Raw genomic sequence first — 16272 nt, forward strand, 5'->3', positions numbered from 1 at the left:
CGGGGAGGTGCGCGTGCACCTCTCCAAACGGGCGGTGCCACTCTCCATTTGGAGAGGTGCGCGCGCACCACTGCCCGTTGGAAGAGGTGCGCGCGCACCGGGCGGCTGGGAGCCGCAAGAGACGGCTCAAAGAGCCGCATGTGGCTCCGGAGCCGCAGGTTGCCGACCTGTGCTCTAGACTAAAGGGGAACAATTGCCCCTTTATGACTTGTGGACTTCAACTCCCAGAATTCCTGAGCCAGAAAGTCCACAAGCCATCATTCCCCACCCCGATCTAGGGCATGGAACAAGCTCTAAATTTTACTAGGACTGGGATGACAATCTGAACATCTACCTGTCTTAATATACCTATATTTTTGGCAGTGAGTCACAAATGAGATTTTGGCATGTGCTGTCCTTCTGGTTTGCCATTCAAGAAATCAGTCAGAACTCTGGGTTTCCATCAAACATTACCCTGGGCTATAATCTCTACGAGAACTACTCTGAAAAAAGAATCACTTCTGAGGCTGTGATAGATCTGCTCGCTGGTGGAAAAAGCAGTGTTCCTAACTACAGCTGCGGAAGACCAAATCTTCTGCTTGCCGTTTTGGAACGGGCCGACTCTGAAATTTCTAACCAGATTGCCACCCTTCTGGGCATCTACAAAATCCCACAGGTAGAAACTGGAAGATTATACAAAACACACTGCATGCAAGAGGACAAGAACCAATTTGAAAGGATTTGACTTTGTGATTTCTCCAGGCTAGGAAAAAAAAAGATTGTATGCTCACAATAAGTTTAGAACTGTTTTTCAAAGAAATAAAAACAGTGCTTCCTCTTTTAACGTAATAATTATATATACTGCACTGAAAGAATAATCAGATCCAGTTCCAAGCTGGGAGTAAATAAAATGGAGGCTAAAACGCTGGAAATAAAATGGAGGCAAGCTGCTTAGGAAAGAAGGATTAATGATGAGCAGAACCAACAACAGCATGTATTTCTGGGACAGCTGACAGCTTGATTTGATGAGTACGATTTTTATACAGTGTTGCAGCATTTTGAAATTGGAGGCTTGCTTTGTGTACTTTTGTTATTAGATTTGTTCAGCCTGTTTTGAAAAGGCTAGCAATGGGTCTAAAATACTGCCTTCCTTGAGTTTTAATCCTGTCAAATAGATGTAATTAATTTTATCCCCTTATTGTTAGTCTGACTATTGTCTTTAGCAAGCTCTCTTTGTAAATCTACTTTTTGCAGTAGCCTGCAGATTACTGATTGTAAAATTGTTTCTTTCAGCTGAAACACGGTTGGTTTGCCATGCGGCTATTATCTGACAGCTTGGGGGGGGGGGAAACAGGAGTTGCTTTTTTACTCTGAGCAACTTCTGTGTGCTTTTTTCTGGTTTTGATCTTTGTCCTTATATTTTTTGGGATACAGAAAAGAGTTTGGGGGTGCGTTCTTACTACAACTATATATATATATACATATACATGTTAAATGTTTGTTAAGTATTTAGATTACCTTGCTAGGCCCCAAACATGGGACAAATCTTTATTTCCTGTTTCAGCCTAACCCAAGGCCAGCCACAGGTAGTGGTCAGAGTAGTGACAGCTCATATTTGTGTAAAAAAAAATCCAAAATCCAAAATCCAAAATTTTTTTTAACATACATATACATATACATATTCACTTTCATTTTTTGCTGCTCCAAAACAACCAATATTTTTTTTCTGTTTAATTATGTCTGATTCTCAGATACTACCTGGACAAGTTCCTTCAGTTTTCTTGGCGGGGTTTTCAGAAGTGGTTTGCCATTGCCTCCTTCCTAGGTCTAAGAGAAAGTGAGTGGCCCAAGGTCACCTAGCTGGCTTTGTGCCCAAGGTAAAACTATAACTCACAGTCTCCTGGCATCTACCCTGATACCTTAGCCACTACACCAAACTGGCTGTCTTTTTCCCAAAACAATATGATTTCCAAGTGGTTATCCATCCCTAATTGGTGGTTAGAAAGAGAGTTTGGCATAGTGGTTTAAGGCATCAGACAAATTAACAGAAATCCACTTAGGTGACTTTGAATCAGTCTCGGTCACTCGATTCTAGGAAGAAGAAACCATTTCCAAAAAGCTCATGAAACAAACCTGAAGGGATATCGCTAGGAGGCAATGCTGACTCTCCCCTTTCCCCACATCCAGGCCAAAAAGATAGTAATTCTCATTGCATTTCTTTGCCATTGTTTATTTTATTGTTCTATTATTTTACTTCCATTTACACACCTTTTGTTTTGCTCCTTTTTTATTATCGTAAGCTGCCTAGAGTAGCCCGACAACAAGATGTGGATGGGTGAGGGTGGGGGAAATAAATATAACAAATTAAATAGCTGAATAAATGAGCAGTGTGGTGGCCTAGTGGCAAAGATGCTCGTCTCCCAGTCAGAAGGTTATGAGTTCAATCCTAAGCAGCGATGGATGTTTCTCAGTCAGGGCACAAAGAGAAAATATCTGCTGTAAATTCTGCGTAGGCATCAGGAAGGGCATCTGGCCAATAAATGCTCAACTCCATCCAGTTGCCCCAACTCTACCCCGAATTAAGGAATTACAGAGTCAAAAAAAGAGAATAAGGAGAATAAATAAATAAATAAATTGCTACTCTATACTAGAAGTTACAGTTTGGAATAAAAACTAATGGAGAGCAACATTTAATGCTATTTTTTTTTAAAAACAAACAAACATAAAATTTGGACCTTTGACCCAATTGTAATTTATTTTGTTCTTTTTGGTATTTTTAAAGGTTAGTTATGGACTGGCTTCTCCTTTTCTTAGTGACAAAACTCAGTTCCCCTTTTTTTACCGCATGGTCCCCAAAGAAGAAACTCAGTATCAAGGGATAGTCCAACTACTCCTGCATTTTGAATGGACCTGGATTGGCCTATTTGCTCCAGATAGTGCCAATGGAGACAGGTTCTCTAGAACATTGACCTCCTTGCTGAACCAGAATGATGTTTGCGTTGCCTTCTCGAAACAATACTCCCGAATGATTTCCTACATAAGGACATTCCAAAGTGTACCAACCACCCTGTGGAAGCAAGTCAACGTATTTTTATGCTATGCAGACACAGACTTTGCTTTTGGTCCAATTTTCAGCTTTCATCAAATCTTCAACAGCAACTTCAATTCGACAGTGGGGAAAGTCTGGATCACGACAGTTGTGTGGGACGTCAAGCTGATCTTGGCTTATTCATCTTTTTTATTCCAGTATGTCCAAGGTTCTTTATCTTTAGACAAGTCAAGTGGAAGGACAATATTTGACTCTTATGAGCCCCGTTCCTTGTTCCTGGAAAGGTTTTGGAAAGAAGCCTTCTCCTGTTCCTATTCAAAGCTGGGTCTGTCAGTGAAAGGTTGGAGAAGATGCAGAGAGAACCGGAATATCGACACCTTACCTCCCCAGGAGCTTGAGAGGGTCCTGTCCCAAGACAGATACACCATTTACAACACTATCAAAATTGTGGTACGGGGTTTACAGGTTGCCCTTATGTCCAGATCCAGGAGGAACCCAGGGTCAGGCGAAAACAGGTTGGAGCCGTTCAGATGGCAACCGTGGCAGGTATTCTCCTCAACCTCTCTCCCTCCAAAGAATCTCAGTTTACAAAGGGTTCTTCTGACGTGCTTATCATTGCTAGAATTTATAGGTAGTCCTCGACTTATAATCATAAAGGAGCCTGCCAATTACTGCAGTCTTAAAGTGACCCAGTTGTTCGCTATGAGACCCTTTTGCCAAAAACCAGAAGAAAATGTTGGTTTTTCAGCACAAACATCATTAATTGCAGACATGTCACCACGGGACATTGCAAATGGCTGTAAATATGGGCCAGTTGGCAAGCAGCTGACATGGCCATGTGACCATGTGGTGGGGGAGGGGCAGTTATGGAACTTGGAATCCAGGACATAAGTACCCCCAAGGGCAGTCCGTCATAACTTTCAATAGTTGCTGAGTGGTCTTAAACCGAGGACTACCTGTACATAATTTCATGAAGAATGACATAATTTCATTCTGACAATTTGACTGTTCACACAGCTGGCTTAATTACAACAGCTAAAAATCAAACAACAATCATTAGCAATAACAATAGCACTTAGAGTTACATACCACTTCATAACCTTCTCTAAGCTGTTTACAGAGTCAGCATATTGTCCCCAACAATCTGGGTCCTCATTTTACCAACCTCGGAAGGATGGAAGGCTGAGTCAACCTTGAGCCAGTGAGACTCGAACTGCCAAACTGCAGGCAGCAGGCAGTCAGCAGAAGTAGCCTGCAGTACTGCATTCTAACCACTGTGCCACCATCTTTTTTACATTGTGGTGACCAAAACTGGATGTGGTATTCCAAGTGTGGCCTTACCAAGGCATCTTAAAGTGGTATTAATACTCCATGTGATCTTGATTCTATCCCTCGGTTAATGCAGCCTAGCACTATGTTGGTTTTTTTGGCAGCTGCCTCACACTGCTGGCTCCTATTTAAGTGATTGTCCACTAGGACTCCAAGATCCCTCTCACAGTTACTACTATTGAGCCACGTACCTCCTATACTATACCTGCGCATTTGGTTTTTCTTGCCTAAATGTAGAACCTTACTTTTTTCACCATTGAAAAAAGTAAGGTTCTACATTTTCATCATTTTGTAAGATAGGACCCAGTGTTCAAGTCTGTCCAGATCATCCTGTATCTTAAGCCTGTCTTCTGGAGTGTTGGCTACTCCTGCCAGCTTGTTGTCGTCTGCAAATTTGATGAGTTCCCCATCTATTCCCTCATCCAAATCATTGATGAAGATGTTGAAGAGCACTGGGCCTAGAGCAGAGCCCTGGGGCACCCCACTACACACTTCCCTCCATGTAGATGCAGTTCCATTGAGGACCACACACTGAGTATGGCCAGTCAGCAGCTACAAATCCATCTGGTGGTGATGCTGTCTAACCCATATTTTTCTTTCTTATCAAGGAGTAGTCATCTACTTTATCAAATGTCTTACTGAAGTCCAAGTAAATTATATCCACAGCATTCCTCTGGTCCACTAATTTTGTCACATGGTCAAAGAATGCAATAAGATTTATCTGGTGTGATCTGTTTTTGGCAAACCCATGTTAGCTTTTAGTAATAACTTTGTTTGCCTCTAGGTGTTCGCTGATTCGTTGTTTGATTATCCTCCAGAATCTTCCCAGGTATTGAGGTCAGGCTAATAGGTCTGTAATTTCCTGGATCCATTTTTTCCCCTCTTAAATATAAACCTCTTAAATAAATTAGAAGGACTTACAACATCACTTCCCATTTGGCTGTTAAGTGAGTCACCTCAGGTCATGAAGCGAGACATCCCATGACTTTGACTTGCAATTTTACTGCCAGCTTCTGTAGTGACTCTACTTGCCAGAAGCCGACTGTGAAGCTCGCAAATGGTGACAATGTGACGGTGAGACCTTCCAATGGTTGTAAAGGCTCGCCGGTTGTGAAGCACTCAAATCTCAATCATGGAATTGTCTTAAGTGCAAGGACCGGTTGTAAAGTTTCAGTTTTAGCACTGTTGTAACTTCTAACGGTTGCTAAACCGGGCAACCATCAAGCCAGGTTTTCCTGTAATCCAGCAAGCAAGTGTTGCATGAACCAGCCTTCTGGAGATCTGGGATCTCCAAAAATCCCAGTTCTCCTTGTTTTGGGATAAGATACACTTCTCCTCTTGTTTTCTCCGTCTTTCCAGCTCCACTCTTTCCTAAGAGGGATCCAGTTTTCAAATGACTCCTCAAGTGGGCTCTATGTGGACAAGGATGGCGAATTGACAGCCAATTTTGACATCATGAACTGGGTGCAGTTTCCCAATCAGACTCACGGCAGAGTGAAAATTGGGAGCATAGAAAAGGCAGCGGATGCCGGAGTCAAATTCACTGTCCATCCTGAGGCTATTTTATGGCCCGTGCAGTTTAATAAGGTAGAGATTCCTCCTTTTGGATTCTATCAGCCATCAGAAGACTCTTCCTTTTCTGACTCTGCACTCTGCTATGACAGAACAGGAAAGACCATTCATCCCAAAAAAATCTGATAACTACCCAACTGTCCCAAAGGTGCTTTTTCAGGAGGCGACTGGACTTTCTTGTTTTTCTTTGAAGTCATTGTGCGTCTCATCCAAGAAGTTTCTTCAGCTCTGCCTGGATGGTGGGGAATGGAAGGACCACCATCCAGTCAGAGCTGAAGAAGCTTCTTGGATGAGACGTGCAATGAGTCCCAGAGGAAGGGCGTTCTCTGTGGGTGCGCCTGCCCTATGGGAACGATCTGTCTGTGGAACTCTGGACCGCCCCCGACCTTCGTTCGTTTCGCCGGGACCTAAAAACCTGGTTATTTAATTTATCTGGCCTGGACTGAGGGGTTTTAACTTTTTAATTTTTTTTTAACTTTTGGGGCTATTAATTGTTATTTAATTTTATTTTAATTGTATTTTAACTTTTATATTGTCTTTTAACTTTGCCCTGTAAACCGCCCTGAGTCCTTCGGGAATAGGGCGGTATATAAAACTAATTAAATAAATAAATGTCTTCAAAGAAAAACAAGAAAGTCCAGTCGCCTCCTGAAAAAGCACCTTTGGGACAACCATGATCTGGACGATTGAGAATCTCCATAGACATTTAACTACACAATTGTACAGCAAAAGCAACAATCTCCAAAATGAGCATTAGTGCATTTTTTCCCCCCTATAAGCTGCAGATGGAGTCCAGGAGAGTGTGCACTGCCCATTTGTCCTTAGAGTTGGGTAGCTGTTTTTTAAAGGGATTAATAGATTATAATAATAACAATAGAATATCTATCTATCTATCTATCTATCTATCTATCTATCTATCTATCTATCTATCTATCTATCTATATCTATATCTCTCTATCTCTCTATCTCTATCTCTATCTATCTATCTCTATCTCTATCTCTATATTTATATCTCTATCTCTCTATATATAAAGTTATAAAGTGTTTGTTAAGTATTTAGAATACCTTGCTTGGCCCCAAACACGGGGCAAATCCTATTTTCTGTTTCAGCCTAACCCAAGGCCATCAACAGGCTGTAGTCACACAGTGACAGCTCATATTTATTTATTTATTTATTTTATTTAATTTGTGTAAATTTTTTGGATTGCTAACAAAGAATTAAAGGGAGACTGATATAGCTATTTCAAACTTATTTGTTCTCATCAGTCAGCCACACCCTTCTGAGATTCGAACCTAGATCTCTCTCTCTCTCTCTCTCTCTCTCTCTCTCTTTCTATTTCTATCTCTGTCTGTCTGTCTCTCTGTCTATCTATCTATCTATCTATCTATCTATCAATCATCTATCTATCTCTATCTCTATCTATCTCTATCTGTATCTGTCCAGATGGTCCCCATCAAAATGCTTGTCAGGCCTGACCCAGCTTAGCTTTGGAAATTATCCAAGGTTGTCATTGTTGCACCACCTATCTAAGCCACTTGTGAGATACCAACCCCAAGCCTTCCCAAACCTGTTATTGGCATGCTGGCTGGAAAGACTAGGAGTCACAGTCCTGCATCTGAAAAACCCCTGTTTGGGGAAGGCTAACAGAAGCTAAGAGCTGCCAGCTAGAATTCCATTCCATAGGCCAAGATTCCATATAATGTTTTCTTCTCGATGTAACTTGTCTCTATTATTAGATCACACCTTATTCCAGGTGCACAGAAAGCTGTAGGAGTGGCTATGCCAAGGCAGCCCGTAAGGGGCAGCCTATCTGCTGTTATGATTGTGCCCCCTGCCCAGGAGGAACCATTTCCACTGAGAACGGTAGGTAACTCTGATAACTCCCCCTGCCTTCCTTTCAGTGAAAGGACAAGAATGTCCCTAGGCATGCTCTAAATAAGTCTGTTACTCAACCTTGGCAATCTTTACAATGTGTGGACTTCAATTCCCAGAATTCTTCAGCATGCTGATTGGAGAATTCTGGGAGTTGGTCCACACATCTTCAAGCTGCCACGGTTGAGAAGCATTGGTATAGAAACTTTGCATTTTTTCATTCAAAGGTTGAGTTTTTCCAGAACAGTATCAGATTTTTGGACTTAATAGTTTTATGTCCTTATTGGAGGTGAGAAGCATGACATTTTAAAAAGTTTAATTCCGCCCAGATGGTACTGATCCTCTATCATGCTGCATTCTAGCTGCTACTTGTAATGTTTTGCCCCTTAAATACAACTAAATCTTTCTTAGCATCAATTGATAGGTTAAATATGAAGATAAATAATAAGGAAAGATTCCTCATCAAGATTGGTGATTTTAGTTTGTATTCCTATGGTATTCTGAATACAGTGGTACCTCGGTATTTGACTGCTTCAAAACCTGTCAAATTTGGTACTAGATGCATTTTGATGCAAAAATGTTGTCCTGGTACTCATTGTTTGTTTGGTACTGAACACACTGTGATAGGAAAAGAGGGACAGACATGGAGAACAGACAGGAAGTTGGCCATGCTGGGAAGATCACTGACATAAAGGGAAATACAGATAGTTCTTCCCAGCTGAAACAAAGAGTCACACTGTAGATTACGTAGGTTATTTGGCACTCATTGTTATCAATAACAATAAGTACCAAGGTACCAATGTAGATTCCTAAAATAGTTTGCATCTGCCCTTTTCCAGAAGTTTCCATTCTGGCCTGGTGATCTTTTATCAAAGGAACAATCAGAACCAACCAACTTTGATTAGCGTTTCTGAACTCAACCGTACTTACCTAGATGCTGCCATCCTCTGTGACAATTAAAGCAAATTTATTTGCAGATCTTCTTGGTGTAGCATGTAGCACTGAAAATGATCTTCTTTCTCTTTAGATGCTGATCTTTGCATCCAGTGCGGGGACTATCACCATCCAAACAAGGCTCAAGATCACTGTGTACCCAAGATCATATCTTTTCTCTCTTATGATGAAAATTTAGGGATCATCCTTGCTTCCTTTGCACTGCTCTTGTCCTTAGCCACAGGGTTTGTGTTGGGAATTTTCATCAAATTCCTGGAGACACCCATTGTCAAAGCCAACAACCGGTACCTCTCTTATGTCCTTCTTGTCTCCCTCCTACTTTCTTTCTTGTCCTCCTTCCTCTTCATCGGCAAGCCAAGCAAAACTACCTGCCTTCTCCGACAAACAGCCTTCAGCATCATCTTCTCAGTTGCGGTCTCTTCTGTCTTGGCCAAAACAATCATGGTAGTGCTGGCTTTCCTAGCCACAAAGCCTGGGAACGTGGTAAGAAGATGGCTGGGAAAGATTTTGAGCAACACCATTGTCCTTTCTTGCTCCATTGTCCAAGTTATTCTTTGTACAATCTGGCTGGGCTCTTCGCCCCCCTTTCCTGACTCTGATATGAACTCCCAACCTGGAGAGATCATCCTGCAATGTAATGAAGGCTCTATTGTCATGTTTTATGGTGCTCTCGGATACATGGGCTTCCTGGCTGCCATCTCCTTTGTGATGGCTTTCCTAGCTAGGAAGCTGCCTGGGAACTTCAATGAAGCCAAGCTGATTACCTTTAGCATGCTGGTCTTCTGCAGTGTTTGGGTGTCCTTTGTGCCCACCTACCTAAGCACCAAAGGGAAATACATGGTGGCCGTGCAAATCTTCTCCATCTTGGTCTCCAGTGCTGGGTTGCTGGGTTGTATCTTTCTTCCTAAATGCTACATTATTGTACTGAGGCCTAGTTTAAATACAAAAGAGCAACTCATGATAAAAACAAGCCATGCAGTGTAATCCTTAGTAGCAGGTATATGTCAAAATCTGGTCTAGCAATGCAATTTAAGTGGAAAGCATTTTAAGAGAAGCAGCCTAGAACTAAAGAGAAACTTCCTGACAGTTAGAACAATTAATTAGTAGAATGACTTGTCTCCAAAAGTTGTGGTGCTCCAACACTGGAGGTTTTTAATAGCAATATATCACTTCACAGTGCTTTGCACCCCTCTCTGTTTACAGAGTCAGTATATTGCCCCCAACAATCTGTATCCTCATTTTACGAACCTTGGAAGGCAGGAAGGCTGAGTCAACCTTGAGCTGGGAAGTATCAAAGGAATCAAACTCCTGGCAATGTGAGCAGAGTTAGCCTGTGGTACTGCATTCCAATCACTGCACAACCATGACTCTTTAAGAAGAGATTGGACAACCATTTGTCTGAAATGGTATAGGGTTTCCTGCCTGAGCAGGGGGTTGGACTAGAAGACCTCCAAGGTCCCTTCCAACTCTGTTATTCCAACCAGTACCAGCTGGTTCCTATTCGGTTCCTAATAATGGAAGGAGGCTTCCTTGGGTAGCAAAGAGACACTGTAAGGAAGTATTGATTTTGATCCATAGAGCTCTATAATTATGTAGGATCATAAGTCTTAAGCCACTAAGCTTTTTAATACAGGATAATTGCTAATTGATAAGGTACTTATAATCTGTCTCACATGTAATTTACATCTGCATAACTAACCTGTCTTTCCCTCTCTATCCCCCTTTCCTCCCCAGTTGCTCCAATTTAAATCTTCTACTAGTCTATCTACTCTATGCATCTAATGAAGTGATCTGCAGTTCACAAAAGCTTGTGCCTTTTAATAAAATATGCTATTTGGAAAAGGTCTACCAGATTCCTGATTTTTAGCATCCAAATGAAACTCCAGAACTGAGTTCCTAGGCCTATCTTCAAGATCAATTTATAGGAGAGGCAGTGGTTTCCATATTGAGCCTCCAAGCTATAGAATTGCTTGCCCATCAACATTTGGATGGGTCAGTCCTACAAAGTAGGTTTCTCCAAATCTTCTAGAGAAAATTGTGGAGAGGGGTATAGAAGCAAAAAGAATGAATCAGAAACTATCCCCTTCATTAGTAGAAAAAGTAAAACCAAATACTACCTCTATGCATGATTCAACTAAAGTTTTCTTGTACATGATAATAGATTCAGGTTTTTTTGTATTTCATATATATATAAAGGACGAACCCAATCAAGTAAACACCTCTGAGCCTTTCCAAACTCTTAATGTAAAACTTTATTGAGTACATCATTTTGACACGCATGAAAGCAAAAGCAGCTCTGGCAAAACCCCACCCAATCCCATATAGCAAAAGTATAGAGTTCCCTCTCCCCCTTCTCGATCAGGTCACGTTGCCCAATTAGATAGAAAAATGTTGTTATGAGAAAGTGTCTCTGAGTCTGGTCAGACACCTGGTCAACTGTCCTTGGTTCTCATGGTCTGCTTTCTTGATCTTTTGAAGACTGCATATCAATCCCTTTCCCTCCCCCCCCCCCAAGTTCATTGGCAAGCTGAGAAGCAATAATTGTCGGACCAGCAAAAATGTGCTTCAAACCTGACAATGAAATCAGTGACATTGACTCTTCACCACTTCCTGATCTCTTGACCAAGAGGAAAGTAGGATGTAGAGAGAATGTTAAGGATTTAATCAGTATCTCCTCTTTGTATTCCTACTCTTTCTTTAAGAGATAGCAAATCTGAAGTAACTTTCCTCTGCCTTTATTCCCAGACACACATGCATAAAGTACATGATCTCTAACTTTGCTCATGGTAAGTTGCATCTGATGGAATGGAGAAAGTAAACATTGTTGTGTCAGACAATTTCTCAGATATACAAACAATATTTATAGTGATGTCTGTGGCTGAGAAAGAATTGGGAGGAAAACCAAATAAGGTTTTTAATGCATCGAGTCTGTCATAGAAAGGAGAAAAAAAGGAAAAGGATTAACAAAATTTTTTGGATTTAGGCAATCTCAAATTGCTGAAGCAATGTAGATTCCAGCTGATTCAAGATCATCAAAGAGAAGTTAGCTATCAAAGGAGGAGAATGACTTCTGGGTTGTGGGTACCTGATGTAGATATTAAGAGGGAAAAGAGGATCCAAAATTTGGCTCTGGGTATTATTGGATTCAAATTTTATTTATTTATTAAATTTGTATACCGCCCTTCTCCCGAAGGACTCAGGACTCAGGATTTTGCCCCCCAATCCCATGAGCTTTGGAGAAATTACTTAACTTTAACACAGTAATTACTGAGGAGGAAAGCATAATCTCCAGAAGCAGGTGCAGATGGAGAGGAAAACATGTTTTTGAGATGGCAAACTTCTCAGATACAGATTTATTTATGCAGTGATGCAAGGAGCTTGGACAGACTTAAAGTAACTACTAGGTCAAAATATTCTTCTGGGTAATGCATCAGTTCTCAAACAACAGTGGACTGATTACTTTTAAACTCTGGATGAATAATTTTTAAAGTCATCCAACAGATTCCCCTGAAGTCTAAATATTGGACCAAAAATCTTTTCAGGAGTATAGTGGTCTTCAGCAAATACCGGACATATTGTCTGAATCCATGACTTAGGGATATGCATCAAATGTAAAAAGAAGAGCAGCTTTTAACACATGGACATTTGGACCTGGCTCTTTGACTTTTGTGTTTTACACCCTGGCTCTTAACTTCCTCCAGAATTTTCCAACTATTTTTATGCTGAAGTTATAGAAAGGGGATAGGCTCTATCTACGTCACCAGAAATACTGACTGAATTATGCCAGAAGATCAATAAGTCAATAAGGGCAACATGGCCAATGAATCTTTTACCACAAGTGGTCCTCTACTCAAGACCATAATTAAGCCCGGAATTATGGTTATCAGTCATGGCGGTCATTTAGTGGGTCTCCATGTGACCATGTCCGATTTTACACCCTTTTTTGCAGTGATTATTATGGTTGTTAAGTGAAACCATTTTACTCAAAGTGTGTTTTTTGTCAGAAACTTCAAGTACAACTTCAACTTACAACCAGCAATTTAGCAACTATTCGAAATTCTGAAGAACCTACTTGGATGGCATTTATGACCTGGATTTGAAGTTCTGATCCTGCCCCCACCCTCTGGCAATCACATGACTGCATTTCAGGTGCCTAACAACCAGGCTGTCAACATCCAGCTCAAGAATCCAAATAAAATTCCAGGTTCATTTCGTTTCCAAAACGATTACTGTTTAATTAATACACAGCTCAGTTATGTTGAAGAAAAACTAACTCTGAGGTTCCAACACCAATTTGCAGACTTAAATAATTCTCCCAGCGAAACCCCCAGCATCTTGCGACCCTATCTGGACCAGGATGCCCTGCCTACAGTCACTCATGCGCTCGTGACCTCTCATATAGACTACTGCAATGCTCTGTACATGGGGCTGCCCTTGAGGACCACTTGGAGGCTCCAGCTGGTGCAGAATGCGGCCGCGCGAGTTGTGTTGGGGGTCTCCTGATACTCCCATGTAACACCTCTACTCCGTGAGCAGCATTGGCTTCCAGTTGCCCTCCGGGTAATATTCAAGGTGCTGGTGGTGACCTATAAAGCCCTAAATGGCATGGGGCCGGATTACTTATGGGAGCACCTGCTGCCGGCGTCAACTTCCCTTCGTCCAGTGTGCTCCCACAGAGAGGGCCTCCTCAGGGTGCCGTCGGTCACAGAGTGTCGGCTGGCAGCCCCCAGGGGGAGGGTGTTCTCTGTGGGCGCGCCAGCCCTTTGGAATCAATTACCGGTTGAGCTCCGGATAGCTCCTGACCTTCGCTCTTTCCGCCGTGACCTGAAAACTCACCTATTTGAACAAGCTGGCCTGGTCTAATGGGTTTGGGGTATTTTAATTTGTAATTTGTAATTAATTATTTATTGTAATGGGCTAGTCTATTTAATCTCATTTTTAACTTTTGTATATTGTACTTTTATTGCATTTTTATTGCCCTGTACACTGCCCTGAGTCCCTCGGGAGAAGGGCGGTATAGAAATTAAATTAATAAAATAAATAAATAAATAAAATCTTACATAATACATATCAACAAGTTCACTTTGTTATGGGAACAGTCTGCTTCAAATCCACACCTGTTGTGTTGTCCTTTGACAAGGCTTTAGGCCCCCATGGTCTTCAGCTGGATTGAAGAGATTTTGTTTCTCCATTTAACCCACTTGTAAGTAACATCTCCTCCCCACACACACACTTAATCTAAAGGCAAGATGAAACACAGAGGCATGTACCTGGCAAAGTTTCATCCTTGACAGTGGTCATATTTACAGGTAATCCTTCAGGTATGACAGGCCATTTAACAAATATTTGAAATGATGACTGACACCCCCCCCAAAAACTACTTATGACTTCATTTCAAAAGTATGGAAGCTGCATTTGTCCTGCAGTCATTCACCCTTATGATGCACCACAGGGTTTCTACAGCACCCTCCTGTCTCTCTCCCCTATCACACACCACCGGAAGCCTGCAATGCTTGGGCCTCCTCCCCACAAGCCCATCACACTCTACACTTAACTTCTGAAGCCCTCTGGACCTAAAGTTATAGAAGGAGGATAGACTATTTGTTCTGGGGCCACACTGCGGAAATCCAAATGCTGCCATCTGCTTGTGTTGTTAGAAAATTTTTTTTATTGAAAAGTTTTACAATACATTTTATCTTTAACAATCCCTCCCCCCTCCCTCCGCCCAACCCTTCCTAACCCTCCCTAACCCTCCCCCCCTTCCCCCCTCCCCCTCCCCGACTTCCCAGAGCTAAATACAAGGTATAAAAGCAAAAAACAATCATAAACAACCATATGTTAACAACAATAAACTATTAAGTCTATCGCACTCTAGCTCATATGAAATGACTACAAGCAATACTAATATCACATAAAAAAAAGAAAAAAACTTATTCAAATGCTAAGTGAAATTTCTTAGTCCCATATTTGTTCTGGATATAATCAATCCACTTTTTCCACTCCATAATATAACGTTGTTGCAAATGATCTTTCAAATAAGCCAAAATCTTTGCCATTTCCGCCAGGTCAGAAACTTTTAGCGTCCATTCTTCTATAGTCGGCAGTTCCTCCTTCTTCCAATATTGACCTACTAAAAGTCTTGCTGCTGTAATTAAGTTCAACATCAACTTGGTGTCCACAACAGTAGTATCTGTAATTATGCCCAATAAGAACAATTGCGGACAAAACTTTATCCTTTGCTTAAATATCTTCTGCATATTCCACCAGATTTTAATCCAAAAAGCTTTAACCTTTTTACAGGTCCACCATATATGAAAATACGTTGCATCTTCGCCACCACATCTCCAACATTTAGGTTGGTAGTTCGGATACATACTTGCAAGCTTTTTAGGATCTAAATGCCACCTATAAAACATTTTGTAAAAGTTCTCTCTTACGTTTTGAGCTTGTGTAAATTTTATGTTCCTCACTCAGATCTTTTCCCAAGTGTCCATTGTGATAACTTCTTGAATATTCTGAGCCCACTTTATCATACAATCTTTAACAAATTCTGTTTCTGAGTCAATTTCTATCAATGCAAGATATATCCGTTTGATATGTGCTGGACCCTGATTTCTAATTTGCTTTACCAAATTTTCATCAGTCATTGAGAAACCAATTTTCTGGTCTTCTTTCCACCTGGTCCATAATTGACCATATTGAAACCAAGTTTGAACAATCTTCTCATCTCGTAAAAGATTATACGGCTTCAAACACCATACGTTCCTCTCCAAACTTAAGATCTCCTTGTACGTAGTCACATCATGTTTGAAGCCAACATTTATGTTTTCTATTGCATGTTTCGGTATTGCCCATAAAGGTATCTTGTAGTTTAGCTTATGTCTATACTTTTTCCAAACTCTCAGCAATGCCTGTCTTAAAATATGCACTTTAAACACATTATCTACCTTCTTATCATACAATAAATATGCATGCCAGCCAAATTGTGGCCCTCAAGATTTAATAATCTCCCTTGTGTCAAATTAATCCAATCACTTATCGCTGACAACGCAGCAGCTTCATAATATAATTTAAAGTTGGGCATTTTAAGACCACCTCTTTCACGCGTATCCTGCATAATCTTAAGTTTAACTCGTGGCCTTTTCCCTGCCCATACAAATTTATTGATACCCCATTGCCATTCCTCCAAATTTGAATCTTTTTTAAGAATAGGTATCATTTGAAATAAAAATAGAAATTTAGGCAAAACATTCAATTCTTCCCAGTAAAGACAATTGCAATTTTTCCCAACTCTCCAATTCTTTTTGAATTTTTCCCCATAGCTTTTCATAATTATTTTTATATAACTTTGCATTTGAGGGTGACAAATACACCCCCAAATATTTAACCCTTTTAACAATCTCGAATCCAGTTAACCCTTCTAAAAGGGCCTTTTGCGATACTGTCATATTTTTGGCTAATATTTTAGTTTTTTGTACATTAACCTTAAATCCAGAAACCTTCCCATATTGCATTA

At 40.9% G+C, this 16272-nt stretch overlaps 1 protein-coding gene across 1 annotated transcript; it reads left to right on the forward strand.

The window, feature by feature from the left end:
* Positions 1-373: 373 nt before the first annotated feature.
* On the forward strand, positions 374-9748 carry LOC308663029 (vomeronasal type-2 receptor 26-like; the record flags this gene model as incomplete). The annotated part of the gene is made up of 5 exons (XM_081319172.1): positions 374-655; positions 2762-3533; positions 5682-5944; positions 7667-7793; positions 8830-9748. 5 exons carry the CDS (start codon positions 374-376, stop codon positions 9738-9740), a joined length of 2355 nt encoding a protein of 784 aa, XP_081175298.1. The 3' UTR covers positions 9741-9748.
* Between the last annotated feature and the right edge of the window lie 6524 nt (positions 9749-16272).

This window comes from Vipera berus (genome assembly GCF_964194415.1).
Source record: "Vipera berus genome assembly, chromosome: 2".
Taxonomy (NCBI): Eukaryota; Metazoa; Chordata; class Lepidosauria; order Squamata; family Viperidae; genus Vipera; species Vipera berus.